General features: G+C 40.0%; 1 protein-coding gene across 3 annotated transcripts in view; it reads left to right on the forward strand.

The window, feature by feature from the left end:
- srgap2 (SLIT-ROBO Rho GTPase activating protein 2) overlaps positions 1-18,364 on the forward strand; it is a 105,881-nt gene that overhangs the window by 55,936 nt on the left and 31,581 nt on the right. For all 3 annotated transcript variants that reach the window (XM_053483811.1, XM_053483812.1, XM_053483813.1), the window contains 2 exons: positions 3,404-3,566; positions 11,996-12,058. In XM_053483811.1, coding sequence (XP_053339786.1) covers positions 3,404-3,566; positions 11,996-12,058 — 226 coding nt within the window. The remainder of the gene's footprint in view (positions 1-3,403; positions 3,567-11,995; positions 12,059-18,364) is intronic.

Here is an 18,364-nt window from a genome sequence, read left to right on the forward strand (position 1 = left end):
ATGCTTGGACAAGCTTGTTTCTGCGTCTCATTCCTCACGTCGCCACGACCGTGCCCTATGAAGAGCTCGGTGGCACCGTTTCTAACATGCCTATCCGCTTTGTTTAGACAGAATTTACAGTGGTGTGTGGGTGTGTTTATTTTTAAAAGTAACATAAAGAAAAAAAAAAACATCTACAAAGGCTAGAATTTCTTCTGAACTAAATTGTAGAAACAAGTCGGGTTTTTTTTCATGACGTCCATAAAATGTAATAATGAAATGGATTAATTCTAATATATGTATATGTGTGTGTATATGTATGTACTATGTGTGTATGTGTGTGTATACTGTATATATGCATTTTCAGTCAATAACAATTTGCATATAATATATATAAATATAATTCTACATAAGCACTTGCTCAGGTGTGTATGCCACCTAACACTTTTTACTTTCAGGATACTTTTCCGAGCCTTTATCATGTCTACAAAATATACATAAAGTTCAGAGAGTTTTATTCAGAAACAGATCAGCATATGCTTTCTTGAGCAATAAGCATGCACAATAAACAAACACAGATTGTAATAGTATGCGTGGTAAGTGTTGAGGCTGTTATGGCTCTGATTAGGGTTAATACACTTTTTTTTTTCATAGTATGTTGGCACAGCGGGTTCCGAGCTTGGGGTTTTCATGTCCTTTAAACATCCGAGTGGGTTTCCTTTGGGTTCTGGAGTTTCCTCACACTTTCCAAAAAGGTGCTTGGCTTTTTTTAAGTACTTGAACATGTCATGTTACTTGTAAGGTCTGGGATAACTTGGCATCAAAAGCTTGCAGGGATCAAGTATCAGTCTGTGTATGCATTAAAAAAAGAAAGAATATTAACACTATTGGTTAAAGTATTCTGATTGACAGTGTATTGTTTATGGTGTTTTTTTTTTTTTTTGCTTTGTTCTTTTGGATCTGATGTGGGTTGCAGAAATCCATGTCAATGCTGGAACTCTTGTAAATACCAGGGACGTGTCACAGATCCTGGGCAGTTCATTCAGCTAAACAAAACAAAAAAGGAAAGAAAACAGATGCTTCGAATGTGCTTTGTTCGTGTCCTCCTAATTCTCCTTAACCCAAGCCTTTTCTCATAAGTCTGTGTCATTAATTCAAAAGACAAAACGTCTGTTAGTATTTCTCGTCAGAGCCGTGAAACAATTGGACGGGGTAAGGACGAAAGACATGTTCCTGTCTCTCACAGCTTTAATTTAGCAGTTCTAAATCACCTTGCTTGTTTAGACCTGCAGTAGCAGCTTGGAGTTGCTTGTTTGGAGGAGGATGATGAATGTTCGTTGTACAGTTTTTGGCTCTTTCAGGTGTGTGAGCTTTAGCTTTGTAAACATACCGGCTGTAAGATATTAACAGAGTGCTCCACGGTCCCTCATGATTACGCAATTGATATATCAGCACTATTAGGATGAAAATCAAGTTCAAGGCTCTACTTATCATGTGTGCTACCTTCTTACGATTGTGCACAGCTTAGTAACTGAGTCTTTAAGCTGGAATACGGTTAGATATTAAGAAAAATGGTGGGGGAAAAAACAAAATGTCAAAATTTAATTTGACACTCACTCAACGTCTATACCGCTTTATCCTGTATACAGGATCACGGGAGGTCTAGAGCCTATAACCCAGGAGACTTAGGGCACGACGCGGGGTACACCCTGCACACAGACATACACACACTCATGTACACACTACAGGCAATTTGGGAACGCCAATGAACCCAATCTGCATGTCTTTTGGACTGTTGGAGGAAACCGGAGTACCTGGAGGAAACTCACCAAGCACGGGGAGAACATGCAAACTCCATGCACACAGACCCAAGGCAGGAATCAAACCCCTCGACCCTGGAGGTGCAAGGCGGAAGTGTTAACCACTAAGCCACTGTGAGAATTTAACAGGGGTCCTTTAAAACTACCCAAATAGCAAATAGTCCTAGCTAGCTTATCTCTGCTGCTAGCCATACATTAGACAAAGTAAGTTAGGGTTCTGGAACAGTTCAATTCAATAACTTTCAATTTCTTTATTTGTAGATTTGTATAGTAAGCCCCCTACATATAAACATTCGAGTTACAAACTTTCGAAGATACGAACATGCCTTCGCACATGGTTTACATGTCAGGCGTTCATTGTCACATGCGTGCAGCGTGCATCCTCTGCAAGTGCAGTTATACCCCAGGATGTCCTGAATCAAGCATAAAGGCAGCGACAGTGAAGCTGGTACGGCTAAGAAGCGCCAAACACTAATGATGGAAAGAATGGAGAGAGTTGAAAAGATGGCAGACATTGCTCTTTCTTTTAACATGAACTGTTTAACCATGGGCACAATTATTAAGAACACCATGTTGTAATATACTGTGTATAGCCAAGTGTGTTAGTATCCTAGTACCTAGACAATGTTTATTGAACTTACGAACAAGCTCTCGGAACGGAATTCATTCATATGTAGGGGACTTATTGTTTTGAGTAATATAGTTGTTATCGGCGTTTTACCCTGATCATGCTGGTACTCCTTAAAGCTAAGAGCATTTTAGCCATTTTTTTGTTTTGGCTATTTTAGTTTTTAATAACCTAACCTAATCTAAGGTTTGTGCAGTATAGAGTGACATGTCTCTTTCTGTTGTTTTTGTTTGTTTGTTTGTTTTTAAAGCAAAACTTGGGCAATTATGATGAAGTGAATTTTATTTCATTTTGACCAACTATGCAAACATGACTGAGGGGAAAAAAATGTAACAATTGGTCATAAAGGCAAAAGATAGCACACTTACAAATGATCATGTGTTTTTATGGTTGTTTTTGGTTATTAATATGATTATATGATCATTTTGAGAGTAATACATTTTTGTGATGTCATTAATGTATTCCGTTATGTTTTAATGGGGTTTGTGCTGTTTTGGGTCTCTTTAATCCAGAATACAATCCAACACTGTTTGGTGTCTTTGTTTTGTCGCATCATGTCACTTTTTATTTATTATTTTTCCTTTAGGACTGAAACAGGTTTTTTTTTTTAAAGACCTGTGCCTGTTCTAATGTGTATTCATGTTTGTTAGTTGCACGAACAGGCTCACGGCTGCTCCCAGCTGCTGTCTGTACACGTTTATCCAGCTAAGCGCACAGGGCAAGGGTCCAAGTCTGCAAGTCAGGACAATTAATCAAATTATTTAGGAATTGCTTATCAAGCCTGTTTCAGAAACAATTATGGCACAAAGCACTTCTTTTTATGGATGTGATGAAAACCTGTTGACGTTATTGGTACATTCAGGGATGGAAACCCATAGTTTTTGTGTAAAGAGCAATATTTAATTAAAGCAGCTGTTAAACTGTTATTTATTTAAAATAAAAATCCATTAACTCTGTCTTTGTCTCTGTCCTTCAGGAAGGAGCAGAACGTGTTGTCTCCGGTGAACTGCTGGAACCTACTGCTGACTCAGGTGAAGCGTGAGAGTCGTGACCATGCCACCCTCAGCGATCTCTACCTCAACAACATCATACCACGCTTTGCCCAGATCAGCGAGGATTCTGGACGTCTCTTCAAGAAGGTGAGTGGCTTTCTTCCCTTCGTTTTTTCCCTTTTGCACCTCAGAGAATTCGACTTCTTTCCGTTTCTTCTCAAAAGGTTCGATTCGACAATTCGTCAGTACATGCATTTGAATCCATATTGTTTGGATACAGTAGATTTGAATGGAATACAGTCTAGTTTTAACTAGTGCTGAGTGATTTTTTTTCAATATTTTTTAAAATTTTTAAATTATATATTAATCCTCCAACTGGCGCAGTGGTAAAGTGCTTGCCCTATCATCAGGGGATCGCTGACCTGTGATTCTCAGGTGATGCTGTAACCGCCCGCAGCCGGAGGTCTAAAGAGACCTGATTGGCCAAGCTCTCTCAGAGGTAAGGGATGAGAGGTACTTCGTGCTCCCACATTAATCCCGGCTTTACAGCCAATCAGGGTGTCTGCTTCAGTTTGAAAAGATGCGGTTAGCAGGCGTCACGTGGTTCGGAGGAAACACGTGATAGTCTTCGGCCCTCCTGACTGAGTAGCAGTAGTAGCCTTAATGTGGGAGCCTCCTAGTGATGGGGAGGAATTGGACATGACTAAATTAGGGGGAAAATCAGGAAAAAATACGTTTTGGTTTTAGTCAGACCAACAGTTTAATTTAAAATACAATTCATAGGCATTATATCCTAAGTGCTAATTCACTGGTCCCCAAAACACAAAAGCAAATAGACAAAAAAAGAGGTGTGTCTTCATCTGCATTCCTTAGATGTTTAGGAAATTACCAGTTTGTCACTACTTACAAGTTTATACAAGTTCATGCTTATGCCATTTAAATTTTTAATAAATGAAAGGAAAGTGGCGGCACGGTGGTGTAGCGGTTAGCTCTGTCGCCTTGCACCTCCAGGGTCCTGATTCGATTCCTGGCCAGGCTCTATTCCCGTCTCTGTGTGCATGGAGTTTGCATGTTCTCCCCGTGCTTGGTGGGTTTCCTTCAAGTACTCCGGTTTCCTCACACAGTCCAAAAACCTGCGGATTAGGCTAACCGGCGTTCCCAAAATTGCCCATAGTGTGTGTATGTGTGTGCCCTGCGATGGATTGTACCCTGTCCAGGGTGAATCACTAATCACTAATCACAAATATTTTATATGCAGATTCTCTCTCTCTCTGTTTTTCCTAAGCTACCAGCATTAACTAGCAATCATTTATCCCTTCAGTGTTTTTCAAACCCTCCAGCAGTCACTGCATCCCTCCACGATCCCTCGTACCTGCCCCCTTGTTTGTATATCGATTACGATTATAACTGCTGAAATCGGGGTTAGGTTTTATTTCAAGTTGAGCAAATACAGGACCTCGTTCCAGCCTCGTATTCCGACATTTCCGCCGTGTCCGTGTAAGATAGATTATGGCCTACGGTAGCTCGGCTAATTCAGGTCACAGCACCTGAAATCCAAGCCAAAATCTGACCGAGATGGCCTCATTTGAAAGCAGGTTGAGCAGGTGTGAGACGAGCCGTTCTGTACGCGCGCTTCCTGCCCTCAAGTGTTACTTCAGTGGCAGGAGATCTTGCTGTGCTGGTTTATTGCGTTCAATAATAACGCAACGTGAACCTCCGCCACTTTTGTTTTTATGTATTTGTGGCTTGGGGAGTCCCCAGATGCCCTCTGTTACCCCAGTCAGCACATCTTTATTTCTCTGTTTCTCAATCTTTTCTGTTTCCACTGTCTCACCTCATCACTATTCCTTTTCATTGTTTCACCCCTCCTTTCTTGCTTTCTTTCCATAGCTCAGTGCTTCAAAAAAGATGGCTTTTTAATTGAACGCTCCTGGCTAGTACCTCCCTGGAGATTTGCTGTTTTTTTTTTTGTCTCTTGCTGATATCTGCATTATAGGTTGTACATTTCTGGTAGCTCACACCAGAACACGACCCCCCCCCATCCCACCCCCTCCCGTCGTGCCTGTCAGACAAAGTGAAATGAGCCTGTCGGCCATCCTTGGAGAGTTCTGTTTACTATCCGTACAGTCATCGTCTGCTGTCAGAAAGAATGTTTTGTCTGGCTGTGGATGAAAGTTCTGTTGATATTCATGTTGCTCTGTCATTATTTGGGTTTTCTGCATGACCCACAATGCTGTTCGACTACCTGCTAATAGCAGCGCCGCTGGGAATTAGCCTGTGCTTCAAGTCCATAGGGACTAAAACAGAAACACTTTGGTTTCATTCATCCGTCCATGTCTATAAACATTTAGTTTGCTCCAAAGCTTCAACTTTGCCACAATAAAAAAACAAGCAATGCTAAGTCAAATCGTGTCGTGAAGTGACACTCCCTCTACCCTCTGGACCTGTCTGACCCATCCTGGTGCCCCGGTCTGGTTGGGGATCTCGTCACATGGACGCCCCGTGTGTCTCTTTGGGATGCGTCCGATGTCTGGGGACGGTTTCACTCTACCATGAAGACGGTTCTGGCCTGGACTGATGTTGACAGCTGTTTCTCTGAGGACTTGACTTGGCTGCAGTTGCTCGATAGTTCAGGACTGGACTTTCCTACATGTCTTTCTGAGCCTCCAAAAACTACCTGGACTTTATATTAAAATCAATTAACAGCAACTGGTATACTGAACTGCCCGCAACCTAACACACAGTATTAATGCAGATCAATTCCTGCTTTCTGTTTCACCCAAATGAGGATGGGTTCCCTGTTGGGTCTGGTTCCTCTCAAGGTTTCTTCCTATTGCCATCTCAGGGAGTTTTTCCTTGCCAGTGTCGCCCTCGGCTTGCTCACCAGGGACAGTCTGACCATTTTGATTCATACACATTGACATTCCATACAGACTTAAATAATTCTTTTGATTGTGTAAAGCTGCTTTGCAACAATGACAATTGTAAGCACTTTACAAATAAAATTGAATTGCACTGAATTGAATTAAAGTGGAATTTGATTTCTGTGCTATCTTCATGCTCAGCGTCTACCCCTTAGAAATCCAATACAGCATTTCACTCTGTTATGAGTTTCCGCCCCGGTAGCCTGGCTGCGTAAATAAAATTGCAGCTGTCCAAGCTGGTTCCGTTGCAAAAATGCACCCGGCAGAATCGGCTAAGCTTAAGGCACTAATTATCAGAAAGCCTTTATTTCAACCGTTGACAGTCCAAAGCACTTTTCTAGGGAGGAAATTTTAAAATGTTTTTAAATGTAGTAGAAGTTGTATCGTACAAGGGGCGCAGAGTGACTAAGCAGGAGATGTCCTTTTGAGGACACAGCATGATTCCTGCGCTTCAGTTGAGAGAGTTCAAGAGTGACGCATACGTCTGTTGTTTTTAGAAGCCGAGGAGCAGGTTGAGATCAGTGGGGAAGGATGAGGAAAACCTGGTGGTGTGAGCGTTGTGCGGTTCTGGGCACAGAACACTGCTGTGCTGCAACAATGGTGCTCAGCGGGGCTCAGCTCCAGCCTGCTGCAGGGCGCCGATGGATTCATGCTAACCAAAGCCAGTCTTCTGTCAGGCGTGCGCACGAAAGCGGTCATGTTTTCTTTTGATTAGGGCAACCAGGCATTCGGCACTGTAGGTCAGTGTTCAACAGGCACATGCCTCTCTCTTTACTTGCTCAAGCTAGTTAATGAAATCAGTCTTGAAGACATTTAACGACTCCTTTTTTGTGTGTGTGTTTGGTTGGGTGTGTGTGTTTGCATGCATGTGTGCTTATGTGCAATGAAACAGAAATGAAGTAAGTCAAATAAAACAGGACTAGAATTTAACCTTCATTCCTGATTTCAGCATTGTGTTGGGAAATAAGGATGGATTTCTGAGAACTAAGATTAGTTAAAAAAAAAAAAAAAAAAAGCATTTTTGATGCAATAATGTCTTGTATTTTTTTATTTATGTATGATGAGCATTTACGCTCTGCGTATCTATTAGCACAATAATAGTTCACCAGCTGAGTATTGAGAAGAGCTGTTCTTTTTTTTTTTTTTTTTTTTTTTTTTAACCGATTACGCATTTTTTGATTATGCAATCTTGGATTTCTTGCCTGATTCTGTAAATTGAATCTAAGGGTTAGTTTCGATTCATAATCTGTTCACACTTTTTTAATTATTTAGGTCAACTTGCAAATGTTAAATGGTCTTTTGTTTTTATGATTTAATGGTTTAATATGTTTTTTTGCAGAAAATACAAACTGCTTGCATCTTCTTCTGCAAATACTCACATTTTGTAAGAGATTCACTTCTTCATATTCAGTTAAATTTATTGAGTTTGTGTGTGTGGTTGGTTCTTACGATACCCAACTCTCCTGGTCTGAATGTGTGAACCAGAGGATAGAACAAAATATATTATTTTGAACGAGACATGACATTTACACAGGCGTCACGTTAGTGTAGCGGTTAGCACTGTGACCTCGCACCTCCAGGGTCGAGGTTTCAGTTCCCACTTCAGGTCTGTGTGCGTGTGTGTGATTGTGTGTGTGGCGTTTGCATGTTTTCCGCATACTTGGTCGGTTTACTCTGGGTTCTCCGTTTTTCTTCCACAGTTGAAGGATATGCAGGTTAAGCTAATTGTATTTTTTTTTTGTTTGTTTGTTTGTTATTTATAATGTGAGATTGAGAGTGTGCTTGTGTGAACTGAGATGGATTGGCATCTTCCTAGTGCCTGTGCGAGTCACCTGAGATAGGCTCCGGACCTATAAGCGCTATGGAGAATGACATTTAAACAACCACCAACACAAATTACCCAACATTTCAGTGTTTATTGAATATATTTGTAATTCTTAATACAAAATAGATTAAATACTATTGTGAAATAGAGAAAAGTAAAAAATAAATAAAAATAGAATAGAATTAACAGTCTGCTTATAGTTCACAATTTACAGTCATCTCAATTAGCATGCCTCCTGGAGCTTTCTATAAATTCTATTGTCTATTGTGCATTCTCATATTCTCCATTTGTTTAACATTATACCAGCCTGTAAAATATACTGTAACATTTTTTAAAAACTAGGATTACCCAAGGTGTGTGGCTAGCTAGATCTTGACGGTTTTGGTCCTAAACCTTCACGCATACCGGCTCATCTCTAATAATTTGAACGTTGAATTTGGTTCAAGTGCTTATCATAAGGACATAATAAATTTTTCATTTTAACGGTGGATTGGTTTAAATACATTTGTCGCCCATAATAAAATGTAGCATGTATAAATTAGACTATACAATAAAATCCCAGATATCATCTGAAGTGATAACGTTAATGCCAGAAAATTCCCAATAGAAGACATCTTGGATTTCCGCCGGTCAGCGATGAAACATTCCTCTCCAGAATGCCTTCTCTAGAACTTTACCAGATGTTTCCAGTAAAGACCACTGGATGACTGGAATAATGCCTTCCATTCCACCATTACACTCAGTATGACAGAAGCATGATCGAATCCAGTTCTACTATCATTTATTTTATGTTTTTAACTGAATTCAGGCGTCGGGGTATTTTTAGCCCGTGATCGCTTCACTATCTGCCCTAAGGAAGCACACGCTCCTTGCGTTTTTTTTTTTTTTTCCTTCACTTTTTTTCCCTTCCTTTGATGTCATGGGGTGAGGTGCTGAAAATAATAATGACTTCACCTCATGCAGTTACATGCTACATCCAGCATTTGGGGAATTTTCATTTTCATACTGATGACTGTGGCACGGTGTTGCATGATTTCTGAATATTTGTCAGGTGATGCTTTAATTATTTATTTAGTTTTTAAAGCTCCTCACCCAACTTTCATTCTTTAACGTGCTTTTTACGCTTGGTATCGTAGACTTTAAACTGCTCTACGAGCTCTTTTGTTTTTCCATCTTGAACAGTTTTTGGATTGGCGCACACTCTAGTTCCCAACAGCAGCACGTTTAACCTAAAAAAAAAAAAAAAAAAGGCATTTTTAAGCAGAAGGGAGAAAGGGAAGAAAAATGCACTGGAATGTCTGGGTGAAATCTCCTTGATTTGGATCTGATATTCATCTCAATGGATTTTGTCTGAGCTCCGGCTTAGAACACCCACTCTCTAGCTATGTAGAAAAGATGTAAAGAGGGAAAATGACACAAAAGCACACACACAAAGCTTATGATTTATTTAGCTTTAGCTATAAGCTAACTTTAATAGTCTCTCACTGCAGATAAACCAACAAAACACACAAATACATACAGAAAACCAATGGCACAGCAGTATATTCACAGTTTACGTACAGTACATTTCTGTCATCAGAATAGCAAATAAGAAGCATACTGGGGAGCGTTATCTGTCTGTTAAAATCAAGGAAGAAAAGATGCATCGCTTGTACAGTATAACCTGGTCATTCAGTACATTCAGGTCTGCAGCTGACTTCATTTTATTGCCACATAACATTGCTGAGTCTAGACCTGACAAATTGAAGCAACCCCAGATCATCACTGCTTCCAGAGGTTTGTACAGTGGCCACTATGCATGATGGGTGCATTACTTTATCCGCTTTTCTTCTCACCGCTGACGAACCCAGCACTCTGGACACATGAGACCACATGACCTTTTTCCATTGCTCCAAAGTTCATTCTGTATGCTTCCTTGCAAACCGAAGCATATTTTTCTTGGTCAGTCTTGCTAACAAGTGGTTTGTTATGGCCATGTTGGGGTTTAGGCCAAATCACACAAAAGCTTTTCAAATTGTGTGTTTTTTCTGTTTGTTTTCTGATCACATTTCATTCACAAAGTTGATGGCTCAGCACTTTCCTTCCAGGTTTTAATAATTTGTTAGATATTTCTTTACCCAATTTTAGTCATTTCAAATCTCCTTAGTTGTTTTCTTTGCTCAATGCAACCCAATCATTTTTAACCCATGTGACTTGATTACTGGCGTTAGAACTGCTGTCAAAGATTACTGTTACAACTAGTTAATCTACACCTTTTGACCAGTCATTTGTGGGAATACAATAGTGATATTGTGGTCTGAATCACAAACAATTTTAACATTTCTTATATATTTTTTTACTTAAGGTTTCTAACTTTGCTCCGTAGCTAGTTTTGTTTCTCATACCCAAAGAATCAACATTGGTGTGCATCAAACTATTGCACAAGCCTTCTTCATTGTTGGTTTAAAAGACACATAGTTGTCATTGTGAGCCACTGAACCATAGGAACATACTGATGTTGACATTTCAGGGCTGGATTAGCTTTGACCATCCGTCATCTTGGACTCCAGTCAATAAGAGGGAGGGAGGCAGGGAGGGAGACCTGACACCATGCTACTCCTCTGCACCCTTCTGAATGTGGCTGTGTGGATTGTGGATTCTGACCCTTCAGCCAGAGCTCTTGCTCTGAATAAAGGCCATCAGTGCTCCATTATTAATGAGCCCCTATGGATAGACGCCTGCTGCCAGGCATTCATCTCTACCTTCAAAGGGTTAAATTCTTTTCTCAACCTACCAGGTTGGAAAGCTGAAAATGCTGGAATATGTGACTCTACAGTCGTGATGGACCATTTTCTCTCATTCAGTTCTGCTTCACGAAGACGTTATCTAGGTGAAATTTTGAATAAACAATTTTCGGTCCTATGGGTGAAACGGTTTGTTCAGTAGCGTTCATATCATCTAAGGATTTCATGTTTTTTTCCCCCCATTCTTCTACTATTCTTGTGAGCAATATTTCCCCTCACTAGTCTTATTGGCAGATGTATGAAAATACTTCCTTAAATAACAAGTTCTGCCTTAGTGTACGTCCTCCAAGAATGCTAATTTTCCCAACCCTAGCGCAGTGCAAAATATACCACTTGGCTCCCGCTTGCTTTCATTCCTTTTAAGATGTTTAAACATGTGGAGGGGCTTGAATAATGATGATCTGTAGGTGCTGTCAGTTCCAGTTTACATTCTTTTCGCCAGCCAACCTACAGAGCTTTGGGTGTGTTCTCTTTAGCGCTTCGTTTTCACATGGCAAATACACAAAGCCAATACACAGTGAGCAATGCCAGAATTTTAGTTCACCATTTCCATTTCACACAATGTCTGCCAATTCTTTCCACCCTAAATCCTTTTTATTAAAAAAAAAAAAAGCTTATAAACTCAGCTGTTCCAAACCTCAACCCAAAAACATCCATTGTGCCGGTATATTAATGGTATTGATTATGGGAGGCTTGTAGTTTTGAAGCTTTATGAATCATAGACTCACGAGCGCGTCAGAAGTTAAATTAATTGATAGAAATCCACCCGTGCGCCTCACTCTCGTGTTATATGATAAACAGGCCCTGGATTTCGATTGCAGTAGAGTCAGACTGTTCCGACCTCCATTACTGAAGGACAAGGCATTCCCATCCGTCCTGCTAAGCGTGACAAGAGCAGTGCATCAGTTTTCCTGGTGTTTCCGCCTCTGATGTGATAAATGGCAGTCACTGGCATTGTTTAATCAACCCATTCAAAAGATAGAGTATGTATTACTTTGGGAGTGTGTTTTCTAATGTGTCTTTTTTTTTCCCCTGTTCATATAGAGTAAAGAGGTGGGACTTCAGCTGCAGGAGGATTTGATGAAGGTCCTGAACGAGCTGTACACGGTAAGAGCTGCACAAATGTCCACACATGTATAGATGAATGGAACGCCCATTTTGTGTGTAATGAGATAACTAACAAACCAAAAAAGATCAAAGAAAGGTACTTTGGAAAGATGTAATAGTTTTGATTCAGGTTTTGGTTTATGACCAAAGGTATACAATGTTACCATTAAATATTTACATGAAAATAAAAGTTAAGTGGCTGCAGATAATTTATTTTGTTCCTCAGGACACTAGTGATGACTTGGTACACTAAGGTTATATAAAAAATATATATTTTTAATGTTTGTGCTATTTATACAGTATGTTGCATATACTGTATCTCAGTGTACAACGATCAGCCATAAAGACTAAAGATTGTGTCCCCCTCGAGGCATGACCTCACATGAACCTGTCTGGCACTTGGACGTTAGCGGCGGCTCCTTTGGACGCTGTAGGTTGAGGGGTTTTGCCTCCATGACTCGGACCTGTTTGTCTGGTGCATTCCATGGATGCTCAGTCGCACTAAAACCTGAGGAATTTTAGGAGGCCAGAAAAACAACCTTGAATTCTTTGCTTGCTTAAATAAGCAGTGATGCACTGAGTGTTCTGATACCTTCCTATCGTAGCCAGGATTAACCTTTCCAGCAATTCGTTCTACGTTGGCTTTTCCGTGGGATCAGCCCAGATAGGATAGCCTCTGTTCTCCCTACTGGCATGGTCGAGCTTTGGATGCCCATGATCCTATCACCAGTTTACTCCATCTGATTCAAATCCCCTTGTGGTTGTGTTAACGTAATGGCTGATCAGTGTATATGTTAATGTAGTGTACACAGTGGAAAAATCAGTTTCTCAGGTCTCTTTTCTAACAACCATCATAAGTTCCTGTCCATCATAAAAGCAAAATGTGTTATGTATATTTAACCAAAGTGAGCTTCACAACAGTGCATGTACATGTGCATGGTCAGAATCCCATTCCTGGCTACGGTACACACATCCGATTTTAGTAGGTGGTTTAATTAACATGCACTGTTGATGGACAATCTTTACATTATCCGGAATTGAATGCTAGATAAATGCTGAAGAGACCAAGTTAAATATAAATCTGCAGCTTATAACTTGTGTAAGAAGCAAAATATGACATTACTTTGTGGTTAAACGTACTGTGTAGGGGGAAAAAAAGATGACGTATGGCAGCCTCTAATAATGTCTTCTAGGTGTCAAATTTTGACGGTGATGCAAAACATGACCACAGTATGGTGCAAGACATTACAGTACGTTTCTCAATAAGGTACAGTGGAACCTCGGCATGCAAGTTTAATCCGTTCCGGAGACAAGTTCATAAGGTGAAAAAATTTGTATTGCGAATAATGCAGGAAATAATACAGGAAATGCAGATAATCCATCCACCCACCCAAAAGTATTACCAATATTACCAATTTCCAACACTATAATCATATTTTTGCATATAAAAACAATCAAAACATTTAGAAAAAATGTAAATGAAGTAAAATATAAAATAAATAGACATTGAAATCTCACCTTAATTCATGATTCCTCTTGGCTGCTTCTAAAGGTATCTAAAAGTGACTCCGTTTTCTTTTTGCTAATGTCCTTGATGACGTTCTTGGGACCCATGATGCTACTGTATATTTTTGCTAAATCTTGCACAAAATGAAAAAAAAAAGCACAAAAATTGAAACCTGCTTCCTTTTGGATTTCCACTGACGCAAACGAGTTTTGATTGCAATTTCGTGGCCAGTCGGTTCGGCTCGGTTCGTTCAAATGTGAAAATGCTTCGTATCCTGATGCAAATTTCTTGCAAAATTTCAGTTCTTAAGCCGAAAATCCGTGAGGCAGGGTGATTGTATGCCAAGGTACCACTGTGTAATGTAACTTCGAGAATTAATATACTATTTTCTGTTGGTGTTAATTCTTTTAACCTGCTAAATTTTGACCCTCAGCTCACCATACTTTTACATTATATTGTTTTTTAAATGGAATTTCATGCATCCTCTCTATTTCTGTGTTTATTTCCTCTGGCTACACCCAAAAACCTGCATGTACAGTAGGAGAACTGAACTGATCTGACTGAAATGCCCCTTGATGTGAGTGAGTGATGTTTGTGATGCTGCGTGATACATTCTTACTATAAAGTGTGTATTCGCCACATCAGTCGACATTATAATTATAACCAGAAATAAAAAAAGACTGCTCTTACAAACTCACTAAAGCCAATACAACCAGTCTGAGAAAATCTGTAGATATCCCCTGACTGCAAATTTGCTGCATTAAAAAAAATCCCTTTTTATTTATTCTTAAAGAAGTATAGTCCCTCTAGAGATGCACAGTGTTCAAATATAGAGTGCAGGTACACAGTGTTTCCTTTCTCCCCCACCGCACACACACACACACACACACACACACACACACACACACTCTGCCCTGCTTTTGCTGTCGTCTTTTTCAAGGGGGCTGGAAGTGAAGCCTCTGCAGCAAGCGAGGCCTTTTTTTTTTTAAATGTGCTGCAGGGCTTGTGGCTAAATCAGTAGGTATACAGTATGATCAGTGGAATTTGATTCCTTGTACTAATTCTTCTTTCCTCTTCAAGGCGTTGCGGATGTTGGTCCCAGCAGGCAGTCGTGCTTGTGTAGTCTAGCGTATGACAGGCAGGGTGCGACAATGTTGGCGTGCATTAAAGAAAACTACAAATGACTGCTTCTGCTTGTGTGCACACTTTTATTGAACTCGTGTCCGGTATACGATCCTGCACCAGGAAGTCTTGTTTTTTCTTTCTTTTTCTTCTTCTTCCTTTTTGCTGAGATGTCGGTGAATTCGACAGATGCGTCTCAGGTTTCTCTGAGCCACTAAATTGGTTTTATTGCCGTCAAACTGTGGCAGTGTTTGGTTTCAGAAGATGATTGTGAAAGACGGATGTGTATTAATGACAGACTTTAATGTCACATGCTCGACTTGCACAATATGTCTTATTCAGCTTTATGTTTTCGACTCATACAATATGATTATGCTCTCCCCAAGAGTATCACAAAATGATCAACTAATTATTTAATTCTTTTCTGTGTCTCTGATGCAGCATGCATTAAATAGTCTTGAAGCCATGTTTGCCAGTGAGATTGCAGTGTGCATCACCCGGCACCCAGGTGTCGCGGAGAGATACATCACGAATGCCTCTGTGCTCCCCCACCATGCTATTCTGTCTTAAACAAGAGTGTTTGACACACTGTACAGTCATACAGAGCAGGCTTTTAATCAGCAGCAGGACACTCGGCGCTCAGTCATTCCGATGATACCCGAGCTTTGTTTTCACTGAGCCGTTAGAAATTCCTGCTCTAACGCGGACCATGTGTCTGCTTTGTCTGCAGCCTTGGGGGTTCAAGAGGAGATTGAAGTTTTAGGATGGGGGGTGTGGGTGGGGGGAGGCACCTCCATATTTAGACCTTATCAAATTTCTTTGACTGATTTTTTTTTTTCCCCCATAGGGGCAAACACACTCGCATACTTTCATATTTATGTGCTGATGCAGAAATGACTGTAAGCATACTGTAACTCCCCATCAAAGAAAGGAAGCAAATCCTTTAATTAAATGTTTAACTCTGATCCAAATAGACCTGGCGCTGTTTTTTTACAATCTCTTATGGTTTATAAACAGGATATAAAAAAAAATAGGACCCAGAGAAAACGTGTCATGCAAAAGCAGTGTTGCTGCACCGACTTATTTTTTTTTCCTTTCTTTTTTCTTACATTCCTCATGAAAACAGTATTAGCCTATACAGGCCCAAGCACTATGACATTAGCCCTACGTCATCATAGTGTGTAAGGGACCTCTTGTTCTTCTAAGGATTTTTTTTTTCCATAAAAATCAGCAGACGGGTTGGAATCTTCTGTCATTATTATGCCTGAGAGTTTGAGCCACGGGCGTGACACAGAGATTTTGCTGCATCGCTCATACACACTTGCATGACGCACATGAAACCCAGTGCACATTTAGAGCTCATTAAGCTGAACAATGCATGAGCTCAAATTTGTTATACTTTTCCTAGGGAATTTATACGATTGCCACCAAATCGGGCCTATGTGATCTCAAGACATTAAGGACGCAAAATTGCGGAGGAATTTTTGATATCTCAAACGGGTCGGCCGTGATAATGCCTTAAACTTATGCCAAAAAGTGGTTAATAACTTTATGTGACATCACATTAAGTGACATCATAGTGTGATGCTTTTTTCCAGTATTCTGGGCTTTTTGGAGGCCTAAACATAAAATTTTCCTTTTTCTAAAATGATCTCATAATGGTATTGGTATATCCCCTTTAAATGCATGTACCCATCATGCCCATTGTCTTTCTGGTGCACCTGGGTGGCGATGGCGCAGGCTGCTTGGGGGCGCTCATCGTTGCTTGCAACTATATTTTAAACCTTGTTTTTAAGATGAATGTTTTGACCGAACCCCCTCTACTCACAAAAAAAAGATGACCCAGTAATGCTAAATATTTATTACATATAATTTTGAAGGAATCGTTTCAAAAGGTTAATATAATGTCTTTTGAACCCAGGGAATGATTGACAGAGTTTGCAATTACATTATGTCATCTCTCTTACCTTTGGTACATTGCAGGAGGGACTGCGTATATGCTTTGTCACTCGGGAAAGATTCTTCCCCAGGGAGTAGTAGACAGCAGGGACATTCCATTCATGTTTAGAATAAGAAAAGCCTCTGCACTCCCCACTTCCTCCTGAATTCATTCCACCGAACAGCATCTTTCATTGCTTAACACAGATTCTTTTTTTTTTCTTTTCTTTTTTTTCTTTTATTTTTTTGTCCAGATTTTAGATGCTGTGGTTATACAGTTGACTGGCACCATGGTTACACTGCTAACAGTTTTACTGAGAACCCCAGTTGGTGTGGCATGTGGCTTCACTCTCCGTGATTTCTTCTTTTTTTTTTTCCTCCATGGTGAAAAAAAAAAGGGAAATAATCAGATGGTCATCACATTTCTTTAGTCTTCAATTAGCTGCTTAAGCATGTGTCCTAAAGATCATGCCTTACACGTACTATCCGGTCTAAAATGAGTGGATTTTTTTCCCCTGCATTGAGCTAGAAGTAGAGGAAAACTATTTTGTCGTGCACGCTTGAGCGCAAGCAAAAACAATTTGGCCAAATGTTTCTGGAGCAGACCTTGTATGCAAGTCATTATACTAAGCTGAGGCTGAAAGGGCATTGGCTCAAGCATGTTTCCTGTTTCCTACCACCAAGCTGTCTGCACTTTCTCAACCACCTGAACAAATTCTCTAGCAAGTACTAAACAGCAATAAATGGATAGTTCTTGAAACAAATGCTGAAATAACAAGGGCAGTTCTAGACACTATTCAGTCTGTGTATGAATTCTATTTTAATAAAGACTGAATGTTTATATCGCATAGAGCAAACATTCCTTTATTGTAAATCAAACTAATTTATATGCGCAACTCTTCAATTAATACAGGTAGTCCCCGACTTACGAACATTCGCTTCACAAATTTCCACAGATACAAATGGACCGCGGTTCTACTTCTGGTTCAATCACAGAAGTAGCTCACATGTATTGTTTCAAAAATAGACACCAGATACGAATATTTACAATTATATAAAATATTTTCAGCGTGTATGTGAATGTATAAAATGTCTAAAGTCCGGTATATAGTACGTGTGTGGGTGCTGGATAAATTAGTTGGCCTTACTAAGGACTGTAGGAAGAAGGTTTCACTGAATCAATCCGTAGACATGATGATAGAAAATGGCTGTCTTATAAGGCTGTCCTAATGGTGAATAATCCTAATTTTGGAAAATACACAACAAAACAGAGTTCACAGTCCAATACAGTGGAAAACAGCTCAAAACGGAGAGAAAAAAATGGCATCTGCGATTCCCCTAGCAATTTAAAGGTGCAAAGAAAACATTTTACTGTGCGATTCATTTCCTTAGGTGATGGTAGTGTGGGGAAAGGGGACAGATTTAGTCAATTGGATTGGTATGCTTTACATTGTATATTCGTGTCAAATCCATATACGACTCACTTCGGACTTAAGAACAAGACAAACTTATGAACGTACTACCGGAATGGAACTCGTTCATAAGTCGGGGACTACTTCTATCTGGTTTTAGAGATCTAGCTGTTCAAGTTGCACACAAGCGGCATACTATAATACACTAATAAAATTAAAAAAATAGATTTCAGTCTGTCTAGCAGTAATAGCCACAGTCCCAGGGTCCTGAGGTTGGTTTATGGTTTGTGTGGAGGTTTGTCTGGGTACTCCATTTCCCTTCAATAT

This window comes from Clarias gariepinus, chromosome 23, assembly GCF_024256425.1.
Source record: "Clarias gariepinus isolate MV-2021 ecotype Netherlands chromosome 23, CGAR_prim_01v2, whole genome shotgun sequence".
In the NCBI taxonomy this organism is placed as follows: domain Eukaryota; kingdom Metazoa; phylum Chordata; class Actinopteri; order Siluriformes; family Clariidae; genus Clarias; species Clarias gariepinus.